The 25,885-nt window shown below is 32.7% G+C and overlaps 1 protein-coding gene across 7 annotated transcripts in view; it reads left to right on the forward strand.

The window, feature by feature from the left end:
- Positions 1–25,659, forward strand: part of LOC143083026 (galactoside alpha-(1,2)-fucosyltransferase 2-like) — a 47,393-nt gene extending 21,734 nt beyond the window's left edge. For 2 of the 7 annotated variants that reach the window (XM_076259144.1, XM_076259143.1), the window contains exons 2-3: positions 23,238–23,282; positions 24,189–25,659. In XM_076259144.1, the coding sequence (XP_076115259.1) occupies positions 23,238–23,282; positions 24,189–25,237 (1,094 nt within the window). In that variant the 3' untranslated portion in view covers positions 25,238–25,659. The other 5 variants (XM_076259141.1, XM_076259145.1, XM_076259146.1 and 2 more) reach the window with 5 other exon arrangements.
- Positions 25,660–25,885: the final 226 nt, after the last annotated feature.

Consider the following 25,885-nt stretch of genomic DNA (forward strand, 5'->3'; position numbering starts at 1 on the left):
GATCCCGCATTATTCTTTTGTGTATGAAAAAGTCAGGAGTTTGTTTTTATGTTCCTGTTGTTGTTTACTGTCTGGTATTATTTTTGTTCTAGTATTAATCAAGCTGTTGATTTGTCTTTTAAATAGTTTGATATTTATTGATACCGTCATCTTCTATAGCTTATATGTAGTATGAGTTTCGCTCATTGGTGAAAACTATTCTCCCCCCTATAGTATTGATAATCATACCATACATCCTTATTTTTATATGATTCATCAGTCCATCGTATTGACATACTATACTAAATTGATTATTATCTATTTGTTTTTGTCGAACAGCGTTATTATCATTATAATTTATTATGAATATATTAAACATATGTTGTAAATTTCATCGATTTTCTCAAATGCTAACTCAGCTATAATAAAGGACGCATAATCTTAAAATCTCTAAATTTTCTAATGATACAAACATATTCTGATAATCAATGAGAGGGATCCTTACAATCTATTATTTGAATGATACTGTTCATTTGTTGTTTATTGAATTGAACAACTGAATACATTTCATCATACCTGAATCTTTTATTGCTGACTATAAGGTGTGGGTTTTGCTCACAGTTAAAGGCAGTACGGTTATTGTCTCAAAAGTTGCTAAGACAGGGTTATGAACCAATCAAATTAAGGTCATCACTCAAGAAATTTTACGGTCGCCATCATGAGCTGAATGGCCATTATGACAAAAGTGTGTCGGAAATCATATCTGATATTCTTCCTCAGTCATAAGAACCTTCCATCATTACCGAACTGAACAAAGAAATAACACGACGGGTGCCGTATACGGTGCGGGAAATGCTTACCCTTCCGGAGCACCTGATTTCACCTCCGATTTTTAGTGGAGTTCGTGTTGTTTCTTGATTATTATTTTTGTCAATGTCCTTTAGTTTTGTGAGTCTTTGTTTACTCCTTGGTTTTGATTGTTATTGTCTATACATCTTCGTCAATTGGAATATGGCGCATTGACAACCTAACCACATTTCATTACTCGTAAACTATTTCAGTAAATAAGACAAAGACTAATTATATAATTATGAAATAATTATACATATATAAAAAACAAATAGAACCATGCACCTACTTTAAGGCTTACAAAAAGAACAAATCAGAAGGTACTTGGAAATTTCCCTACAAAAATTTTGTACTTTAAACACAATGCAGATAATATCATATTCACATTTACATTTAAAAAGATATAACTTAATTTGGAATATGCAGAGCAAAACTTTTATCGAAAAATTTTAATGAAATTGTGGTGAAACGAGGTTAATATATACTAGGACTTATCGTATCTTACAGCGGATTCCATTGAGTGTGTAGCGAAAGGTAATATCTTTGGTTAACACACACATATATAGATACATATAAATAGTATAACTGATTATCCCTTTTCTTTCTTGATTTGAACGCATATGTCAATATTCAACATGTTGAAAGATATATCATTTTACAAACTAATCAATGAGCATGTTCAGATAATTACATAACATATGACAAGAGGAAAAAAACAAAATTAATAAGTTGATGGAATTGAAATGCATTATTTAATACCTCTAAAACCAAATACGGGTAAGTTAAAATAAAATCTGTACTGTACTAAAATAAGTTAAATAACGCTTTACATTTCGACATTATTTTTAAGCAAACATGTCATAGTTTATCAAACATTTTATTCTCCGTACTTACAAATTTCAGCAGATGTAAAAGGTTGACGCATGGATTACTAAATTTATAAAAAAAAAGTTAAAAGCATTTTGTTTTTCAAAAACAAAAGAGCGTGTTATAATCAGTTCATGCTTGTTTATGTCTGTCGTATTTGTTTTCCGTACATTGTATTAATGTAAGTTAGGTCGTTTTTTCTCTCCTTTTTATTGTTCTCATATTTTGTGTTAAAATAAATATGATGTAGTCATACCCGTAGCCAGGGGGGGGGGGGGGGGGGGGTTCGGACGAACCCCCCTTGAAATCAAATAAGCACTGTTAAAGTCAACGTTTTGTTCAAATTGTGACTGTTAAAGTCGAGTTCATGAGTCCAACGACCCCCCCCCCCCTTTTTTTGCCGTATTTGGCACAACTTTTTAAAATTTTGGATCCTCAATGCTCTTAAACTTTGTATTGTTTGGCTTTAGAACTATTTTGATATGAGCGTCACTGATGAGTCTTATGTAGACGAAACGCGCGTCTGGCGTACTAAATTATAATCCTGGTACTTTTGATAACTATGTAATACAATTTTTTTTCAATGAAACTTTATTCGATGAATACAAAACAAACAAAGCAAAAATTGATGTCTTCTTAAATAAACAAAAATCAAGTATGCACATAGGCTATATATAACAATCAACATATGGCATATGTTTATGAATGGTATTCTTCGTGTCCTTAAAGGTTGAATAAATCATAACAATACTTTTTTACACGAGTTTTCTTCACGATATGAATAAAGTATATGTCATGATATTGATTCGAAACGATGTCATATTTTGAAAAAAGAAATATGCACGTGATTAATTAATAAAATTCCTATTTTTTCTGTTTGATTTGTATTTGCATATTATAATTTAACAGTAAATATTTTACTGGTCTTTTCGGATTAGTGTCTATTATTAATGGAAACTGATGTCTAGAGATTTCGTCTTTTATATTGATTTATTAAAAAATATATTGAACGGTTTGGTGTTTTTTTCTCAGTCACATTAAAACGTAGATTTTGTGAATGTTTTTTCTGTCATTGATAATATCTTGTATCGGTGTCGAAAGATAAAATTTCCCTGAAATTATTAATTTGATTATGAAACACCTAATGTAATGACGCGACTGTGTCTTTAGACAACTAAAGGTGAATTTTGGCTGTTTTTTTTTTACACAACCCCGTCTCTCTATAATACTTTATAATTACACGATAAGGTATTGTATTCCATATTAAAGAATTTAACAAAAAGTCCCATCTTTATAAAATGTTTTATATATGTTGTATAAGCTCTTAAATGAAGAAGGAAGTACGTAACAGTCTAAAATTTAACGACGGTTGTGATAAATTTTAAACTTATTCAATATTTGTATTATTTTTCATTGATAATACATTAAGTAACTCTAACTTCAGATATATATAAAGTTAAGTAACAATTATAATAAGAATTACACTGAGCAATATAAAAATGTAAGAAGCTCCTTGTGTAGCAGCAAAGAGAAATATTATAGCACCAAAAACGTTTCGCGATTTCAAAAACAGATGCAGCATGTGGTGCTTGTGTCAACACCTGACATCAGGTTTTTGTACGATAGTATATTACAGTATTTTTCGCATTGTATTGGACTTTTTGATCGACAACTTATTAGTTTAGTTTGTGGATTGCAATATCAATTAACAGTCCGTTGATATACCAATGGGTTCTATTTGTGCATCTTTGCAGGTCGACTTGCATTTATACTCATATGTAGAAGATATCATACAAAACCATCTCAAAGAAAGAAAGGACAAAATATTTGGCAAACTGTATTTACTTTGAAAGTATTTTATTAGTGGGTATTAATCTTCTTGGTGTCAGCAAAAGTTGCATCTCCGTGGGTTCTTCAACTTCGTGAATTAGAGTTTTCTGGAAATAAATTGAGTTACTAATTTGAAGACTTCACGAAAAAAGGCTATATCGCGGCGATTGTCTCGATTGAAGGAAAATTAAATGTGTTAATTTGGCCAAAAACAAGTCTCTTTACGGAATCGGTTACATATAAGAAAATTCTACAGATTTATTTTGAATACTAGTAGTAGAATTGATTAATTATAATGAAATAAATAAAATAAAAAAAAAAAAAAAAAAAAAAAAAAAAACAAGCCAAAAATGAAATCATTTTCCTATGAGAATTATGAAAACAAAATTGAACACTTCATTATCTCATATCATCACCGGAAATCTAACTTTCATCGATTGAAACTTACTTCTCGTGGGAATTGAAAGGTTAAACAGTAATTTTATTTTGATAAAAATATTAAATGCGTAAAATCCAGTCTGAAGTTTTTTTTATATTTAGTTCATAGTGCGGTGGTATATGAATTTTCCCGAGAAGTCAAACCTACATGATCATCTTTCCATATCTAAAATTGTACAACAGTTATATTTAGATGGACACTTTAATTCTTTGATAAAGCTATCCTCGAAAACCACAAAAATTTGTATTTCACAAATAAAAATTCTCTCATAGTAATTTCACTCTCAGGTATTTTTTTGAAATCATGTCACTCAATAACCCTTGATTAAGTAAGCGCTTGTATCTGATATATCCCAGTGAACTTGAAATGAAGGGTACTACCGAAACTAGAAAGACAGATTTCTTTATCCTTTTGTTGATATTCTAATTGACACAGATCGACGGAGTCCAACTTTCAAATCGTCAACTTCTCCTTTCTAAAGAGTAGAATACATTCTACCCAATCGTAAATTGTTTCCGTACCATAACTGATACGTTCTTACATGTTTACAATATATGATCTTTATTAGCGAGAATGTGCTCCTCACACAAAACTTCTCCAAAACAGAACAAAGAAGACCGACAAAAATGAACACTGAATTAGTTTTACTGTCAAACTCACAAATTGTTTTCCGATCGCTATGATATGTCTGTGTATAAACCCACAAGCAATTTACAGGATTTTAAAGTCTTCGATCTTTAGATATTACAACAGTCGTCTCATCTGTAATATTTACCTGTTTTGTCCTATTGCAGATTGTGACATTTTGACGTAATTGTGTCAATTGCCATGGGCTTTGATTCGTATACAAAAAGAGATGCATATCCTGTCGATGTATTCGGTCGCACTCTTTTTAATATTCATGCGATTCCATCAGCTTTTGTTCGTTGATTTTATTTTTCAATTTAATCATCTTGTATGAGATATACGCATCGGTAAACTACTGTTGTAAATTTTGTGTTATTCAGCAGTATTTATTTTACTGGTTTCTTCATACTTTCATCTGACGATAATTTAGTGTTATGGCTATATATTTCGTAGTCTATCTTCAGGGAGTTAGACGTGTCGTTTTATCAGAGAATTGTTACTCATATATCCATTTGAACCAATTCGTTCAGTGTATATTGATTTGTTTGCATACATATAATGGCATAACACTGCCTCTTAAACGCACTTGGGAAATTCTTGTATTCTAAGTTTTGGAACTATACTAGAACTTTGATAAAGTATTAATTATATTGTTTGGGAAACATTTTGATTCATTCATCATCAATGCTTTTCAACATCGTACTTAATTTAGCGTTTTAAACTTTTTTGATTCGAGCGTAATTGATGAGTCTTTTGTAGACTGGTATCTATGATGAGTTTATTTGCTACACACATTAATGCATTGTGGATGACTCAAGTCAAATATAACTACCATGTCAAAGCATCGATAGTTTTACGTATTAAATCACCATTGACAACTATTTTCACCACTGGGTCGATGTCATCGCTGGTGGACGTTTCGTCCCCGAGGGTATCACCTCTCCAGTAGGCAGCACTTCGGTGTTGACATGGATATCAATTATATGGTCATTTTTACGAAACTTTTAATTTGTCGATAAACTAATAGATAGATTACTTTATTTGGCACAACTTTTTTGGAAATTTGTGTCCTCAATGCTCTTCAACTGTTTACTTTTTTGGCTTTATAACTATTTTGATGAGAGCGTCACTGATGAGTCTTATGTAGACAATCGCGCGTCTGGCGAATTAAATTATAATCCTGGTACCTTTGATAGCTAAGTAGATTACTTGTAGAACTTTTTACGATGAATCAAAATGTACTGGACCTTATTTGTAGTACTGAAAAATTGTGCCTGGAAATACTCCCCTCTAACTTGTAAAAAAAGAGAAAAATGGTTAAAATATAGGTGTTCGTTATTTTAAAAATAGTTACTAAGTTTTTGTATTGCCATTCATACAAATACTACGCACTTTATTATTAGTCGTGTTTTGTATCAGCATATACAGTTATGAAATAGAACTTTCCCATGAGACACATTCAACTACTTGAATTCCACAATACTGAAATTCAAATTATATCATAATTATCATACAATTATGTGCTGATAAAATGACACTACTTTGTAGACATATGGGAATACTTTATTTACATTTTACGTTTTATTACATTGGGCATGCAGTGCCTGCGAAAGTGATGCGAAGAACATTTTAATCATACATTTCTACGGTTCAAAACCACTAACAAAAAGATAGCAAAAACAAACTTTTGATGGTAAATAAAAATAGATAAAAAAAAAAAAGAAATAAAAAAAAAAAAAGTATTAATAACACTATTCGATGAATAAATTGATATGAATAAATTAAAAGTGAATGAAAAAATGCTGCATTACTAGAAGCACATTTGATGTAATATAGTAAAAAGTGTACATCATAATAACAAACGGATATGAATAATACATCAAATATCTGTTTTGTTGATCTTTATTGTTGATCAAAATAATCTTAGTGTTTGCAGTATCTCCAAAACACCTATAGATTGTGTCCAAAACGCAAACAATGGACAACAATAGACATTCATTATCATGTAAGGACAATAACCGTTTCATCACACAACTTGATAATTTGGCAACTCTGTAGTTTATGTTTTGCTGATCACTTCTGCAGTTTACAGTATCAACCTATCTCCTTTTTTTTAATTTTGTCTGTTTGTTTGCTTTACTCATCGTTGTCGATCTAATAGAATTTTATGCGACTGTCATGCTGGTGAGCGGTTTGGTTGGCTATGGGACCAGGTTTCATATATCTTCTATTTACTACATAAGTAAATTTCTGTACCAAGTAAGTAATATCACAGTTGTGGTCCATTTGTTTGATCTCTTTGAGCGTTTGATTTTGCCATTTGAGTCGGGAATTTTCGCTTTGTATTTGTTTTTTTTTGGAGTTCAGTATTTTTGTGAATTCTATTTTTTACAGTTTCTAAATAATAGGCATAACAGTCGTACAATGATTGGTCAAAATATATTGTAATTTTCGTAGGTTTGGTAAAGCTGATCACTTTTGTACCGTTTATAATGTACAAATTAAATGATGTTAGCTTCCGGAAAAAACTGTTGTTTCATTCGTTTCTGTGCTACATATAATGCTACATTGTAGAAGACCGAAGACAACCATAAAGTACCATCTCAAATTTCGGCATTATATTCTAATGTTGAACCTTAACTTACTATCGGTCTAAAGTTAGGGGACAGAAACAGCAGCCTTTGATGTTTTTATCATTATTGTTTTTATACAAAATGGCTATGACATCTGATTTTTAAAATACTATAGTTGGTTTTGGTGGTATGCCTAATATGCTTTTAAAGTCCGTCAAACAGGCACAACGTGTTCAATGCTGATTTATGCAAAAATCATTTGTTATTGACATCATTAGTATAGCAAGGAGAAATGGCTAACATTGTATTTTATAGTAAAAATGAGATAAAGCATAACATTTTTTGTTATTTTCATGGGTATAAGAGAAGAATTCAATCATTTAAACTGCTAACTGACAAAATTTTCCAATAAAAACAGTTTTTTTGGTACATAAGGGGTCCACCTAACACAAAAATCGGCATGATTTTTGCCGATTTTCGTCATTTTTTACATCAGATTTTACCGAAAACGCAGAAATCCTCACATAAAGGACTATAAATTTAGGAGTCAACTTGATTATACTATTTCTGGATCACTATTCCTTATTTGACAGCTTTAGGGAGCTACCATTTGATTTTTATTTTTCCCTCTGTTCGGTCCTGCCTTTTTTTTTTAGTTTATCCTGACTTTTTTTTACCTAAATTGTCGTCCTGACTTTTTTTTTGCAAGTGTCTCGTCCTGCTTTTTTTTTACTCAAAACTCCTGTCCTGCTTATTTTTTCAAATTTCATCCTAGACCCCCTCCCCCCCCCCATAAAAATCAAATGGTAGCTCCCTTTAAACAATTACCATTGAAGTATTCCACATACTGAATTATAAAAGTTGCCTGTCCATTTTTAAAACAATTTCCGGACATAATTTGTGACATTTATTACACTGAAATACCACATTGTAACTCCGAGTATTGAAAACTTTCAACTATGAAACACAAAGTACACGTTTGACAGAAATTGAATTAATAAATCGTGTAACCGTCATCTGAACCATATTGAAAGCCTAATAGGGCTCAGAAAAAGAACCACTTGACGTGAAGTTCCAGATGTGATCAGACAATGTACATAACTTTTGGGAAACTGTCAAGGAGTAAGAGAACAGCCATAAGGCATAACAGCAGACCCGAAACGTGACATCGACAAGGTTCTTCTTGTCCACATACATGCTGGATATGTTTTGCCAGTTGGAACACGTAAGAATTACTTGTTTATACTGTATATCATCAAGTGCATCAAAATCAAAAATCATTTGTATCAAAATCAAATTACTTACATAATTGTTATTACATAGAAAACATTTCAAGTTATAAAGTTGTTTTTTAAAATTGACAGTATAAAAATTACTTCGCCATTTGAGGCCAGGATTTTGTAAAACCTGTTTAAAGAGACCACTTAAGAGAGAGTAAAAATGTTGGCTCTAAAGACAGGTTGTCTTTAAATATTACAGGTTCTATTTATATGATATGTACTACAGAGGGATTTTATAATACAGGTTTTTGCTTAATACTGATGGTTTCTTAAGAGGTTTGACTGAAATACAGAAAAGTAGTTAAGACTTTCCTGGCTGCTCATTGTCACCTTCTTTTTTCAAGAATATTCATGTGATCATCCTTCCTAATTTTTTTTTAGGAATGGCTATTCGACATAGCAAAGTGGCAAATCAACGCCAACTTTCACCAGGAAAAAAACGATTGCAACAAGATCAGAGAATATAATATTCAGTGATATGAAATTACAACCGATAAAACGTCAAGAAATTTTTCAACAGATATGCATTGAACTGGATGTTTCTGAAGATGACATTGCTGTCATCAGTAATTCAGAAAACAGTTGTGGAATTTATATTGCACAGTTTCTGGATGTACCAGAAGCTTTCTAAAGCATACACCTTTAAACAACCACATCGTCATTGGGAACTGTCACTTCCAATCAAAATGTAAATCTACCAGTGACACATACATAAACCTATATGCACTGAAGGTTTAATGCAATCCAGAGTGTTGGTTCTTGTTTCAACTTGAGTTTGAATGCTGAGGAAACAACAAACACAAACAAACTTGAAAGGATGGGCTCTGAAATCCAGGAAGGCTCCTGCACCTTTTTCATAGACCAAAAGAAATGGCGTGCAGAATTTTCGTACCACAACATATTGTTACTTCTCTCGTTATTCATGACAGATAACCACTAAATATAATAATGGAATAGCTGTTAAATTAGAAAATGAAACTTCAATTATCATACAAGAAGTAATGGCTAACATTTATGTAGACACATAGACCTGTGGTGACTGATCTCAATATTTTGTTTAAAACTTTATCTGTTATTTCTATTCATACTTTTAAAATTAAATTTATCTTTCATCTTTGAGTTTAGTCTGGCATATAAGTCTCCTTGATCAAAGTATTTTGCATATATATACCAATGTATTAATTTTAGCCTAAGCACTGCATTGCCGTCTCATTTTTAGCTCACCTGACCCAAAGGGCCAAGTGAGCTTTTCTCATCACTTTGCGTCCGGCGTCGTTCGTCCGGCGTCGTCGTCGACGTTAACTTTTACAAAAATCTTCTCCTCTGAAACTACTTGGCAAAATTAAACTAAACTAGGCAACAATCATCATTGAGGTATCTAGTTTAAAAAAATGTGTACGGTGACCCGATTAATCAACCAAGATGGCTGCAACGGCGAAAAATAGAACATAGGGGTAAAATGCAGTTTTTGGCTCATAACACAAAAACCAAAGCATTTAGAGCAAATCTGACAGGGGTAAAATAGTTTATCAGGTCAAGATCTATCTGCCCTGAAATGTTCAGATGAATCGGACAACCCGTTGTTTGGTTGATGCCCCTGAATTGGTAATTTTAAGGCAATTTTGCTGTTTTTGGTTATTATCTTGAATATTATTATAGATAGAGATAAACTGTAAGCAGCAATAATGTACAGCAAAGTAAAACCTAAAAATAAGTCACAATGACCAAAATGGTCAATTGACCCCCTAAGGAGTTATTGTCCTTTTTAGTCAATTTTTAACAATTTTCATAAAATTTGTAAGTTTTTACTAACATTTTCCACTGAAACTACTGAGCCAAGTTCACTATAGATAGAGATAATTGTAAGCAGCAAGAATGTTTAGTAAAGTAAGATGTACAAACACATCACCATCGATTTATATGTATACTTTATTATGTTTTGACCTCTTGTACACGTTTGTGTCTGAGGAAATAAATATTTTGTCTTATCTTGCCATCACCAAAACACAATTTTGTCATGAATCCATCTGCTTCCTTTGTTTAATATTCACATAGACCAAGGTGAACGACACAGGCTCTTCAGAGAGTTCTGAAACAATAGCATAACATCACAACATAGAAAAACTTAGTTGAAGTATGAATACTAAACAACAGTAGCACTGCCACTGATACTTATTAAAATTAGCATCTGCCTAAAGTACACTTCATTCAAAAATTACCGTTTTTCAACAAATATGTATTATTTTGTCCTCTAACCTTTACTTTAAATTGAATTGAAGAAAACAAATACCAAGTTATATGTTCAGTTTTGATTCAAAAGAGTTTTTACTTAATTACTCAAAGTAAACCCTGTAAAATAAATTGATTCTCAAAATCCCCAATTTTTAACATAACGAACCTAGTGATGAACCCATTTTGTTTATCTCTTTATTTAAAGAAAATCATTTGTATTATCCATCCCAAAATTCTTTGATTTTAGTGCCTCTCCATTTCTAAATTTTTTGTGCAAAAAAAAAAAAAAAAATATTTTTATGTCACTATACCCCCCCCCCCCCCTTTTTTTAAGGTTTGCATTATTTTTTTTTATTGTCAACCATAGATCAGTCATTTGAACAAACATATTCAACAAACACCATAAATATAACATTTTAGTTGGTTTATATGGTGGATATTGTCTGGTATGATAGCAAACATATAAAAAAATTGACTTACATGAACAGTTTACACCCCTAATATGGCCCAATTTGAATTATCCGCCATTGATTTAAAATATTTTTACCCAGAGATATTTTTTCATTAATGATTAGCTAAATACCTAATCTTTAAGTGTAGTGAGTCATGTTTTGGCTATATTTCTGCAAAAAAAATATTTTAGGGACCAAATTTGGTCGAATTTGACTCTTTTTGCTTAAGATCCACAGTACCTGAAATAGCTATTAGCTCTAGCATTCTATACTGTATATGATTTACTTTAATAAATATATCTTTATAAAGCATATTCTGTTGTTCATTTAATGGTAAACTATTAAAAGCTATCTGACATAATAAATGAGCTGTTCATAATTGAATCTGGTCATTTTGAGGTAAATTTTCCCTTGGTTGCTAAGGAAATTTATGTTCCTTAGCAACCGACGATAAGGACTGGGATTTTAATCTGATTTTTATGAATAATGCAACTAACTTTGATGTTAGAGGTAGTTTTCTATCACATTATTTTTTTATGTGGCCAGCTGTTGGTTGATGCATACAGAGAATTGATGATATTAAGACTTCCTTGAATCCACTTAATTGAAATTCAATATCATAAGTGTTATAAAATAAGACACTGATAAAATGATACCACTGTAAAGCCATATTAGATTAATTATAATTTGCAAAATGTACCTCGTTGTTATTAAATTACTGTGGATATCTATTGTCATTGTAAACATTTTCTGTACACATTTAAAGTGTCTGTTTACCCAGTTCAGTTTTCAATATAATGAGGAAAATCTAGCTACAAGGGATAAACTGCAACTTAGGGGAAAGAACTTAAGGTGTCGATTGACGATTTAACTCACAGTGTTTTTCTACCTTAGGAAGTTTGAACATAGTCTTCTCAGAAAGTTTTTTCTTCTTCTGAAGTTTATCACTAAATAACTTAAAGAGGGGCGAAGGATGCCAGAAGGACAGTCAAACTCATAGATCGAAAATAAACTGACAACGCCATGGCTAAAAATGAAAAAGACAAACAGACAAATAATAGTACACATGACAACATAGACAACTAAAGACTAAGCAACACGAACCCCATCAAAAGCTGGGGTGATTTCAGGTGTTCTGCAAGGGTAAACAGATCCTGCTCCACATGTGGCACCCGTCGTGTTGCTCATGTTATTACAAAACCAGTTAATAGTCTGACTCGGTAGGTCACATTCCTGAAAAGTGAAGGGGATTGTAGTTGCAACGTATGGAACATATCCGATATCATCTGTCAAACGGTTATTCCATAACGGTCAACCAACTCGTGATGGAGTCCGTAACTAACTAATGTTTTGTGAATGCGAGTGATATCATAACAGGCATAACCGACTAAATAAAGTTCCATGAAGTCATCAACTACTTACCCACTTGAAGATCTAGATCCACTACTAATGCAATATATTATTGAATATATAATAGTAATGAAACAAAAGAAAGTGTATGCATCTGGTTTTTGTTATATAAATTGGTATTGAGAAATATGGAAAAAAGGGGGGGGGGGGATTGTCATGTCTTTAAATTTTGAACATGAGGGGTCTTGGAATTATTTTTCTGTTTAAATATGAGACCTTAAAGTCAATAACTTATGAAACCCTCTCTCCCTATTGAAAGGAAAAGACCAGTCCCTTATCGAGTTATATGATGTTTATTGTTTCTCTATTTATACCATAAAATGAACAGACCAATCACGAGTTACAATTGTATCAAGTGCAGCCACGTAGAAAAATGTGTATACTATACATTTACATGATGACGACAATAAAATGATTAAACGACAAAATTTCAAGTCACCGACAATAAAACTGAACGACATTTGAACAGGTAAAAATGATCGTCATGCAGGCACAGTAATGTATTAGCATATACGAAAGATTGTTTTACACATACTACACAATTATATTTTCATTGAATAATTCATAGTGTTTGTTGGACTACGATAGAAATTGATCGGATTTAATGTACTAAACTTAATATAGTTCTTTCGTTTTATGAATATAAATACCTGAACAGGTAAGAAAATTACAAATTTGACTTAACTTTGATTTTTTACAACTTGTCGTATGTAAATACAAAATGGGGACCCTCAGGAATACAAAGGTATTGAAAATAAAGTTATGATAGAGCCATTGATTTTCGCTTTTGAATTGGTTCACATTTTGTAGTTCCCCAAGGACGCTGAACTGGGCCATTTTATAGGTAGTACTGTAGGTTTGGATAATTGTAGAAAGTTATACAGTGACCCTAACATGCTTATGGAACTTTTGTGATAAATCAAGTTATTTTGGTCTATATGGTTTGTTAAATGTAACAGCTTTCGTTTGAGTGAAAACACACATTTTATATTGTTAGCCATGTTGATAGCCTACAGTCAATCCATATCTTTTTTATACGGAAATGTTACATATTTTGATATTTCAGAAATCATTAATAGAAGCAGGTTTGATATTTTTACATAGTTGGAAATAATGTAATTTATCAAATGATTCTGACCAGAAAAGAAATAGAAATAACTTCTGTCTAAACAACGGGAAGTTGCAGAATTAAGGAACGTATCTGCCTCGTGCAAAGCTATGAATCCTTGCCCGGCTTTGGCTGTACTTTTTGCTCCATTTTTGTTTATTATGGCTCTTCATATTTTTAATAAGCTTTGGATTTTCAATCTTTTGTCCTCGAGCATCGATGATGAGACGTTTATTGCGCATCTGTTGCAGAAAAATTGGTACCATTTATATAAAAAAGAAGATGTAGTACAATTGCCAATGAGACAACCCTCCACAAGAGACCAAATAACACAGAAATTAACAACTGTAGGTCACCGTTCGGCCTTCAACAATAAGCAAAGCCCATACCACATTGTGTGTATGTGATTGTTGAAAAATCTCTTTGTGATCTTCTACTACTTGCCTAATAACCTTCTATCTTAAAAATATAATTTAAATTTTGAGATAAACTCTAAAAACTCACTTCCAATTAATTATTTCCATTTTGTCTAACTTTATAGTTTAGATTATATCATGTTTAATATCGTCCCCTAATCAGGATACTAAATTCTGAATGTGAAGTTCTAGTTACAAACTTATCATAGTATAATAGAATAAGAAATTTATTATTCCAATCAAGGGCCCTTGATGGGCAGACAGATGTTATTATCTTCATGCTATAAAAATCATATACATTTAATTCCAGGCAGGATCAGAAGCATAAAATCATTACAATTATCATTGTTAACTTATTACATATTACATATATAGTATATGAGAGCACGGAAGTATTTTATTTCCTGAGGATGTAGTCACTTGAGTTATGTACAACATTGTTTTATTTTCTCTGCAAGTTTTAAGATATAAAAGGTCACTGGTTTTTTGTTTATATATAAATATTTATCTTAAACACTTATTAAGGGTTTATTTAAACTCATGTTAGAATTTATCAAATATTATTTTCATAATATATATAGGAGGATACTTCATACATGTAAGTTGGTAAAACTTTTATCTGTTCATGTTGTATCAATGATCAAATAAAAAAAGATCATAAACTTATCACCAAATGTGTACATGTCATTCGCAACAAGATGGCACTAATTGAGCAGGATACATTTTTTAGACCACCTGAGCCCTGGTTATTGGTGGGATTCCTGTTGCCCTATCATCTTGTTATGTAGAATTTTATAGACCTTTGTATTTCTGTTCGTTTTTCTCATTTTAGACTAGTTTTTTTCTAGCGAAAATTGTCTTGGGTTTTGTTAGACTTTCTACTTCTTATGGCTCTTGATGGTTTCTTCACCAGCTTCTGCCTTTTTCTTTTACTTATATGGCAATCAAACATGGAAGAAAAGAATTATCAACAAACTTGATATAATACATGTATACTTTTTCAATGAGTGAGCAGTTATTCAAACCTAAATTGTTCAAGAAAGGTTGTTCTTTGATGTATTTACTGTGTTGTTTTGTTGGGTTGTTCTTACACGGGCATGCTGTTCTGTAGATGTATTTACTAGGTTCTTTTGTTGGGTTGTTCCTACACGGGTATGGTGACCTGTAGATGCATATATTTACTAGGTTGTTATGTCGGGTTGCTGTTTCATGGGTATATATACATAATACATCCTTTCAATCATAATTATGCAGTAGGCAACACACGCAAATGATACTTCTAAATTATTTAGAATGTGCTTAAAAGTTGAATAATAACAACTACAAACTGGTTCTAATCCGCTGCCCAAACTTGTTATCAACCAGCCATACTTTGAATTGAATTTAAAATATTATATTGTTCAAATAAAAGAAGAACATTTAAACAAAGGGGTTGGACAAAAGTCATACGTTAAAGTGAAAAAGTAATCATATATATCATATATGTCAGAAATAGCATATATGTGCAACATGTGTAAACAGTCAATGAATTTTACAAATTGTCATTGATTTTATATTTATAAGTCATGTGTATTTGTGAATTCAATAAAGGGTAAATGTATGTCCTGTATGTATGTACATATCGTCGTGATTCATATAAAGTTGCATATATATAAACTTACACCATATCGGAGATATTCAAGGTCAAGGTTCAGCATACCTCTTGTTTACTCTCCAGTGAACGGCTGTTGTAAATTATAAGTGGAGACTTGATAATTTTTTATATAAAACTAATAGAACGCATGTCTATATTTTATAGCTCACCATGCACAAAAGCCCAAGAGAGCTTTTCCAATCACGCAATGGCGTCCGTAGTCCGTCGTTGTTATCGTTCGTTAACTGTTTGTCCTCTGAGACTACTGGGCCAAATCTATCCAAGCTTTTTGCAAAATCTTCATGAAGGTATCTGTTTTTTTTGAAATTTGTCCTATGATCTATAAACTGCCCAACAGAATGGCAAAAATAACTATAAATAGAACACAAGGAACCAATGCAAGTTTTGTCTGTTATCTTGGAAACCTCTTCGTATGCAACGAAAATATGACAGGGGCTTAATTGTTGAAAATGATAGAATTTACCTACTGGTTATCTTATCGACTTCTTATAGGAGATATTGCGCTTACGTTGCGACTTTTGTCATTTCGTCATTTTGTATTTTTGCTTTTTATCTTGAAATGTATGAAAATACTTTAAATGGCAAACGTGATCAGAAAGAAAAGATCTACAAAAAGGCAAACATGACCGATAACGTTAGACAACTCATTCAATGATATTTGTTTTCTACAATTCTTTTTGCCTATTATCTCCAAAAGTATAATAGAGAGAAATTTATTCATCAGCAACACAAGGTCTACAATAAGTGAACATGGCAAAAATTGTATGTCCACTTTCAATAAAGTTGTTAGTTGTTGCCTTCAAAAGACCATTTTTACCAATGTTTTGCATTTGTGTCTATTTCCTAATAATTTAATTTTGGATGTAACGCGTCCTCTGATTGGCTGACGTTATTTTGTTATTAGTCCATAGACATAATTTAGTCATGTGACCGTGACGTCATCAACGTTTTTTCATGGTTTTCTACGGTTTAAAATGGAATTTAGAATTAAATAATAAGAAATAACTGTAATATTTTTTCTGTCTATTCGAAATAACATAAAAAAAATGTGGTGCACACTGTTAAATAACCCGCTACGCGCGTTATTCAGTTTGCACCAATTTTTTTTATGTTATTTCTTCAGACAGAAAAAATATTACAGTCATTCCTTAAAAAAAATATATATATAACTTCCATATATCTCAAGAAAGTAAGACGGCGCAGTGCTTGTTTGTTGTAATGAACGATTATTTTGTTTAGGGTGGGTGGGTTGGATAGTGGGTGCGGGGGTATAGATAGCATAACTGTTGGTCGTCTGCTTTGCCGTGCGTTTCATGTTGCTGTACGTTCGTTTATGTTCACGAACAGCGATACTTTTGTGGCCTGTTGTTTCAGGTATCATTTGCTCATCCTGACCATCCTCATACAACCGAGTGGCAGCCGTAGCGGGAAGCGAGTGGTTCGACCTCAAGCCCTGTATTTTATCGTCTTTGTATACTCTTGCGATTGTTGTGGTGAACATATTTATTCCCACGGGCATAGCATATACTATTTTCAAACTTAAGTTTGCCACCACCAGATGTTCTAAAATTTATACACAATGTTAATTACCAGAAAACACAGATCAAGTTGGAATTTTGTTGGCGTCACTTTAACCGTTCTAGAATTATGCCCATTTGCAAATGAAAAAATAAAACTGAATCTTTCATTTCCGTTATCTTACTTTAGTTTGCCTCAACGAAATGATATGAAACGTAAACACAATGCTTAGTACCACAAAGCTCAGATCAAGTAAAATTTGGGTGGCGTCACTTTTACCGTTCCTCATGTATGTCCCTTCGAATTTGATGTGCAAGCGGGGTTATAATCTCTGTCCCATGGACGCATACTCATTCCCTATTTATTAAAAAAAAATGATATGTTCTATTCAATAATGAAATGAACTTGCATGTAATAAAAACCAGCGTTTAGATAAAAAAATCTGTGTACAAAGAAAACACATTTTTATATAGATAACTTAATTAGTAGTGTTATAATGAAAGCTAACGGGGTGTGTGTTACTCCTATACTTAAATGGTTGATAAAAACACACTCGGGAACACCAGACGAAGAGGATATATAGGTTCCAAAGAACCCCCTCCCCCACTACTACACCAAGATTGAGAGATAACACGAGGTGATGGGAGACAGAGGATCTTTTATGAAGTTTTTCCTGTAAAAAAAACCCACTTAAATTCTCACAAAACGCATCATGAAATAAATTAGAAAATTGTATCCTCCGATATCCGCTGTGATTGAACTCTAATTTGCCAAAAAAATTTAATGATTGAAACGGATTGGGGTTTGCGACGGTGCCAAATGTAATTTAATGCACATCTATAATGATTAGAAAAGTAAAAAAAACGTAAATGCACTTTTTACAAATATACGTTTGAGTTACTTCGGAAAACTGCACAGGAACAGACTGTGACCGTGTTTAAAATTATGATTTGTGTATGACGTCATATGTAAATAGAGGCGTACAAGAACCGAATGATTAAAACTGTGTTAGCCTTTGTTTAGCAAAACATTTCTATATAGATGTACTGGTAAAAGTTTATGAACATCCTGTTTTACAGTATTTCACCAGGTAACATTGAACCATTTAATAAATGAATAAATGTGGCTTTTAATCTAAAAATATCTGGAATATTATCTGGCACAACTGTCCGCTGTACATACCACACGAATGGCTACGGACTTTATGTCTAAAAACGTGAGTAAAGATTAAGATACATGTTACAACGTAGTTCTAAAGTTTTAGTTCATTTCTTTTTGCGCTTATCAGTGACTGATCCAGCAATTTTCATAAGTGGGGACCAACTGACTGCCTAAAAAGGGGCCGCTCCTGACAAGTCCTGTAACGCTTCAGTGATTCCCTATCTCAGAGTTTCCTATATAACCAACATAAATTTTACAACAAAAAAATAGCCCCCCCCCCTTTAAATCTGACATATCCATTGTCCAAATAATTATGACATCTTCAAATGTTATGTTAAGTATTTGGTGTCACCGAATTTTTACTTTTTAGAAAAGTTATATATATATATATATATATGAGTAACTATTTTATATAACGCGGACCTGTGTGCGAGCACCCTTTCCGATGTCAACAAAAGTGCACCAACTATGTACGCAATGACCGGTAGGAATGAACTTCTGGAATGTGTCATTTTTCAAGATGCATGATATAGGATCAGGTCGAAAAATTAAGATGAAGAGGTTTGTAACACTGTTATATTCAGGGTAACATTTCATTTTGGATGATTTTTTTCCTGAACAGGATTTTTTTCAAAACCGACACACTTCGATCGTGGAATCAGCAGGGATTAGGGGGTACATCCTTTGATATCTTTATTCAAGTAAAGTCGTCCATTGAAAAAATCTTTCGTTTTATGAAATAACGCCCCTTTCCAGTCAAAAATGTATCCTACATCTGCTAATGCACTTATTTAACTGGAATTTCTGTGTAGAATATTACCTTCAGTTATCCGATTTAATTTACCTGCATATGAAGTGTATTTCTCTCTATCGACCTATCTCATTGTAATAATTTAATCAATCTTCTGGACTTGGCTCTGCACAGCCCAGGTATAATCAAGGTAAATAGCAGTCTCGTAAATTTTCAGTAGAAACACAAATAAGTACACAAAATAAAATCACATATCCATGTTTTACAGCTGTATCAACTACTCGTGTGACAATAGTGTTAGTATACAGTAATTAGGGTTATTTAGTTTACACAGGTGACATGGAAAACGTGACTTTGACATTTCATCTCATTTAACTTGGGTTTTTCAGAATCTGTTGTAATTGAAAATATACACATAATGATATTGTTGATATTAACATAATGAAATATTTTCTACTGGACGTTAAGCACTCGTCTATTAGTCATAGTGTGCTAAAAAAATAGATTTATGGTGAGGGGTTCATCTTCTTTATTTACGTGAGGTAAACGTATGGTTGAGTTGTATGATTACTTATAAAATGCTCTCAATCATTTAAAGAAGTAAAAGAACAAATGGTTTGATTGATTGACTGATGTTTAACGCCACTTTTAACACTGTTGTGCTATATCGTGGCGGTCAGTTTTTATTGGTGGAGGTAGCCAAAGAACTACTGACTATCTGTGGGATAAGAAAAAAAAATGTTATCGTTATGATTTCAATAATGCCGGCATTAAAAACGACGTGAGCGCCTTTTAATAAGCAGCTATGGTCGGATGACAATGGTTTGGAAATAATAGATATGCATACATTTGGGGCCAAAATAAAAGGATAAAATATAGTACAACAAGAAATTCATTGAAATCGAATCAATAATACACTCTAGCTACAATGTACCTCACGCAAGCAACACGCACTGAAAGCATACAGAAGTTTATCACCTATGTGCAGTTGAGTACCACAACAGTGTTAACTGCAGAACGACCTTCAAATGCAAACATTTTTTGACATGATTTTTTCTCAAAATCATTGATGAAGTTTTGGATAATTTCTAATGTATATAGTGTATTCAAGCTCTAATGCATCATATCTTGTTTATAATGCAATTGGGATCATCAAATCGACAATTGATTCTTTTAACCGCAGAACTGTTATTCTTTACTTATTTAGAATAATATTGCTATACTGAAGAAATGTTTTCAATGTTTTGAAGAATATTACTTTAAAATTGATACTGTAGAGCATTTAATAGTTTTAGAGGAATATTACTTCACTATAGATCATATAGTGGATACAACTATAGCCCTCGTCTGTGCCTCAAGGTAATGAGTTGCACCACGGAGGGAAATAAACTTACTATTCCATTTATACCCAGTATAAATTATTGAACCTCGATGAAACTATTTTACCGCAAGCGTCATTAATTTCGCGGAATGTCAAATGCAGCTACGGGATTCGAGGATATTGAAAATACCGCGGGAGTTGCGACGTCGCGTTATATCTATTGTATCTATGGTTGACGCTAGTGCAGGACGTAGCCTTATCATTCAGAGTGTATATACAATATGGTTGTGTTTCTGCTTTCAACTATAACACGACAGTTGATTTAGCCCCGATATTATTGTATGTCCTCTCTTTCGGCATTATAAAACAATTATCGACTGGATAGTCGTGGAACTATCCCTTGAATAAAACTATTGCCCTCAGCTTAACCTCAGTGCAATAGTTGCAACTCGGGGACAGTAGACGTACTTTAATCCACTCATACCCAGTCGATAAGTTTATAATATTGTAAAAATAGCAGAATGTCGCTACACAGAAGACCATTTGGAATGCACAATGTTATATATAGGAAATTGCTACATTTGGTATATCAAGGATGCATTGTTTTTGGGGAAAGACGGCTTCAAGCTGTCAATCCCCTATGGGGTTGACCAGAGTGACATTCCCTCACATCATTCATTTTGTTTTTATAGTGTGGAAAACCCCCCAACAAATCTTACTGAGATTGATGAAAAGAAGACACACAAATGAATAGATTGACTTAAAACACTTTTTTACTCATTTCCCTTCTGTTTCTCGTGAAATTATCGTATCTTGAGCTCTCCTTTACACTATTTACGTTTCTTTTACAATCCGGAAAAATCAGTATGACGAGATATTCTAAATATATCCAACCTACATTGTATTATAGTGACGTCATTATTGGAATGCAACACTACGCAGAAGCAAGGATATCCTTCACTGGTTCTTTAATTCATTCTCAGAGCTCGTGCACTAATTAAAAATTGGTATCTGTTAAATTTAAACATAATTTTGTTTGCTGTAGATGATTCAAACATCAACATGCAATACTTTAATAAATAGGCCAACAGCTTTCAAAGTAAACAAAGTCCGTGGGGATACAAGAGATTGGGGAGAGAAACGATTTTTTTTCATTTTTTTCTGTAAAATTCTGTTTTGAGAATCTTCCTCCATTTCTGGAGCACCTCAATTGATGAGTAATTATCCACTAAAAAAAAAAGTTAATGTATCTGAACACTTAAAATGTGACATTTAGTATATGATTAGTAGTCTTCCATTAAAACTAAATTTGTGTACCAACATCATTGTAATCATGGTAAAAAAAATATTAAATTAAACATGTTGCATTTTGTAGTTTAAACCTATTTATACCCCCGCTTTAAAAAAAAGGGGGGGTATACTGTTTTACCTCTGTCTGTCCGTCAGTCCGTCCATCAGTCCGTCCGTCCATCAGTCCGTCAGTCAGTCCGTCCCATGAAACTTTCGTCACATTTTTCTCAGGAACTACACATCCACCCTTTCTGTAACTTGGTATCAACATTTATATATGTCAGCCATACCGTGTGATGCGTTTTCAGATTCATCACTTGACAACTTCCTGTTTACCGAACACTTGTCTGATTTTACACATGATAGCCAAGTTGAAAATTTTCGTCACATTTTTCTCAGGAACTACAATACAAGGATTTCTGAAATTTGGGTTCAGGATTTATATAAGTCAGCTATACCGTGTGATGCGTTTTCAGATTCATCACTCGACAACTTCCTGTTTACCGAACACTTGTATGATTTTACACATGATAGCCAAGTTGAAAATTTTCGTCACATTTTTCTCAGGAACTACAATACAAGGATTTCTGAAATTTGGTTTCAGGATTTTTATAAGTCAGCTATACTGTGTGATGCGTTTTCAGATTCATCACTCAACAACTTCCTGTTTACCGAACACTTGCATATTTTTACACTATTAATATCCACTTGCGGCGGGGGTATCATCAGTGAGCAGTAGCTCGCAGTTTCACTTGTTATTCATGAACTTTACAAATATTTAAAAAATTAACGATCTGGAAACAAGCTTCTCACAGTTTCTTTAGTTTTCTATGTTGTGTCGTGTGTACTATTGTTTTTCTGTTTGTCTTTTTCATTTTTAGCCATGGCGTTGTCAGTTTGTTTTAGATTTATGAGTTTGACTGTCCCTTTGGTATCTTTCGTCCCTCTTTTACATCAATCATGTTTTTTTTTTTATTAGTACCTATATCCCTGTGATAAGAGTTGTAACTGGGAGTTTAATCAATGGAAATTTTGAACTGAATAGATTTTTCAGTCCTAACTTTCTTGAGAAAAAAATTAAAAATCTTAGAATACTGTCACAAAAAATGGAAAAATCGCCCTACCTTGCAGTTCAGTGGTACACAATTAAGATTTCAAAAATTGTAGTTGTTATTAAATGACAGAATTCAGTTGAATTTTAGATAATTAACTATCAACTTTAATCGAATGTTTAGATTAAGAAATGCAGATCTCTTCCATTAATCCAAATTGAATCCTAAACTAAGGAAAGGAAATTACATTAAACAACAATTGATTTCAATATTGTCAACCTGTTCTTATTTTCATTCTTAACCCCCCCCCCCCCCCCCAAATGATACGGAAACAAGGGCCGTCTTTCTCCTCAGAGCTATTCAGCTCTTTGATTAAGATTTGAAGTTTGTTCATCGACATTTAATTACGTTTACTTTTTCTTTGACAGAAGTAATGAAGAATGAACCTTCTCAAGGAAAAGGTGCACAGAGATGTAAGTTTCATACAATAAATTTTGTGTTTTGGCTCCCTCTTTATATAGATATAGACATAGAAAAATACAGTACAATATAAGTAGATATAAGAAGATGCTATATGAGTGCCAATGAGACACCTTTCCATCCAAGCTACAATTTGTAAAAGTAAAAAAGTCTAGTTGCTGTAACATAAGGAAGGAGAGACAACTCCTTATACAAACATAGAAAAAAGAAGATGTGGTATGATTCCCAATGCACGTTTGGCTTATGGCCAAGTGGTCTACGTATTTGAACAACTGTATAACTAACCTGTCCACACTGAAGTTGTAATTTCGAATCCGTCATATTCTAGGGGCGTTTGATCCGAATCTTTATTGATAAGAGTGTCAGTTTCCTACGGTGTTTTTTTTTTCTCTGGGTACGTCGGCTTTTCCCCACAACATAGAAAACAACAATAAAAACTCACCGCCAAATATTCAATGAAACTGCAATCAACAAATTTATTTAATTTAAATTACATGTGCGTGATTATGTAATCTGTATGCTGTATATGGGATAAAAGGGTAGTATTAAACATAACAATAATATACTTATTGTATCTAATCAAATATTTGGAATATCGAATGGTTTATCTGGCTAAAACATCCAGTGATAAGTGTATAATACATATTCTGGACGAGAACAATAAAGTATTAGGTATTATGTTCTAGGAAGTGAATCGCAAGGGATGAAGAATAGAAAATTAATACTTCAATTGGATATTTCTTTACTTCAATCAATCATTTGGGTTCACAAATAAAAAGATAATTGTATCTTTATATTTTCCTGCTGTATCCACATTATTTTGCTGCAGTTATATACGTTGTTATATACATTGATGACAGATAATTTATATTCAAATTGTGTTTTTATTTATTTTTCAGATGTAACTTTTGTTGTTTTTTTCATTTTAACAGTGATATTTTACGTCAATATCAAGTCTGGTAATAATTTCATACGAGTAGAAAGTCCATCGCCATTCAGAACACAGACATTCAACATAACGATAATAAGCAAAGGCATGGTGATCAATCCGCAGAAAGTAGTACACTCTATATGTCCTACCTTTTCCGGCAGAATTGGAAATAAACTTTTTATTTATGCTTCATCCTATGGTATAGCGAGAAGTAAAGGGATGGAAGTGGTTATCAATACAAACTGTGAACTGCTGAAATATTTTACCTTATACGCAGACGTACGAAAAGACACATCAATATGTGATTCACAAAATATTAAAACATTGAAAGAAGAACACTCAGCCGTGTATGATAAAAGAATACTAGATTTTAATAATACACAAAATGTTAGACTACTTCAATATTTACAATCCTACCTTTATTTTGATCAATATAAGGAGGAACTGAGAGACCAATTTACCTTCAGTGACAAAATGATTAAAAAGGCGACTTTAATTCTAGACAATAAACTTAAAGGATATAATATTTACAGAAATAGTACATATCACAAAAACCACAAGTATAAATATATGAAGGTATATAATGAGACTTCACATAAAAAGATAACATTAATCGGCGTTCATATACGACGTGGTGACTGGACAAAATACCCGGATGCTGGCTATAATGTGCCAACGAAGGAATATTTAAGGAAAGCAGTTGAGTGGTACCAGTCTAGAATGGAAAATTTAGTGTTTGTCGTAGCGTCAAACGGAATGAAATGGGCGAAGGATAACATGCCCAAAAATATAACTACTGTATTTTTAGAGGGAAATTCAGCCTGGTTAGACTTAGCAACTGTTACACTATGTGAACATTTTATTTCATCGTCTGGAACATTTAGCTGGTGGGCAGCATGGTTGACGGGTGGAAATGTAACATTCTTTAAATGGCCGGCAAAAGAAGGAACTCGCTTCCGAACAGCGTATAGTAAAGATTACAAAGATTATTATTATTCACATTGGATTGGTCTGTAATCCAAGAAACGTTGAAGAAATCATGATGAAAGGAATTTAACAAACTACTTTTGAAGATAAATGTCAGACAAGGAGAGGAAATGTCACACTCCATAAATGGCGGGAAAAAAGAAAACACGCTTTCGGAAAGCGGTTTTGCATGGGATTACAAAGAATATTAATATTAACATGGGATCGATCTATGATCCGCGAGACTTGGCATAAGTCAGTTTGTAACAAATTTCGAACTATATTAAAAATAGTTGTTTGTCTAATGCTAATTGCACCAGGAATGGACTGTCCCTGATTGCATTTATATCATAAAAAATATCCAAAAAAAATCTGTATTATTCAGTTGAAAATATTGACAATGTTTTTTTAACAATTGCCTTTTAAATGATGTATTTTTATTGGTTTAAGAAACATCAATTTTATAAATAGTACTTGGCATTTACAGTTCTAAGTTTAACAAAAACGTGTATTCCAGCAGCATATTAAGTTCATTCTGAGAAAACAATTCAAACTTGAAAGCTATAATTGGTGGGTTTTTTTTACAGTTTTTATTAACCGGATTTTTGTGACAAAAATGTCGGTTATTGATTTGGGAATGTACGGCGGGCGGCCGGGCGGGCGGCCGGGCGGGCGGTCGGTCGGGCTGTCGGGCGGGCG

Source organism: Mytilus galloprovincialis, chromosome 7 (assembly GCF_965363235.1).
Source record: "Mytilus galloprovincialis chromosome 7, xbMytGall1.hap1.1, whole genome shotgun sequence".
NCBI classification, from domain to species: Eukaryota; Metazoa; Mollusca; class Bivalvia; order Mytilida; family Mytilidae; genus Mytilus; species Mytilus galloprovincialis.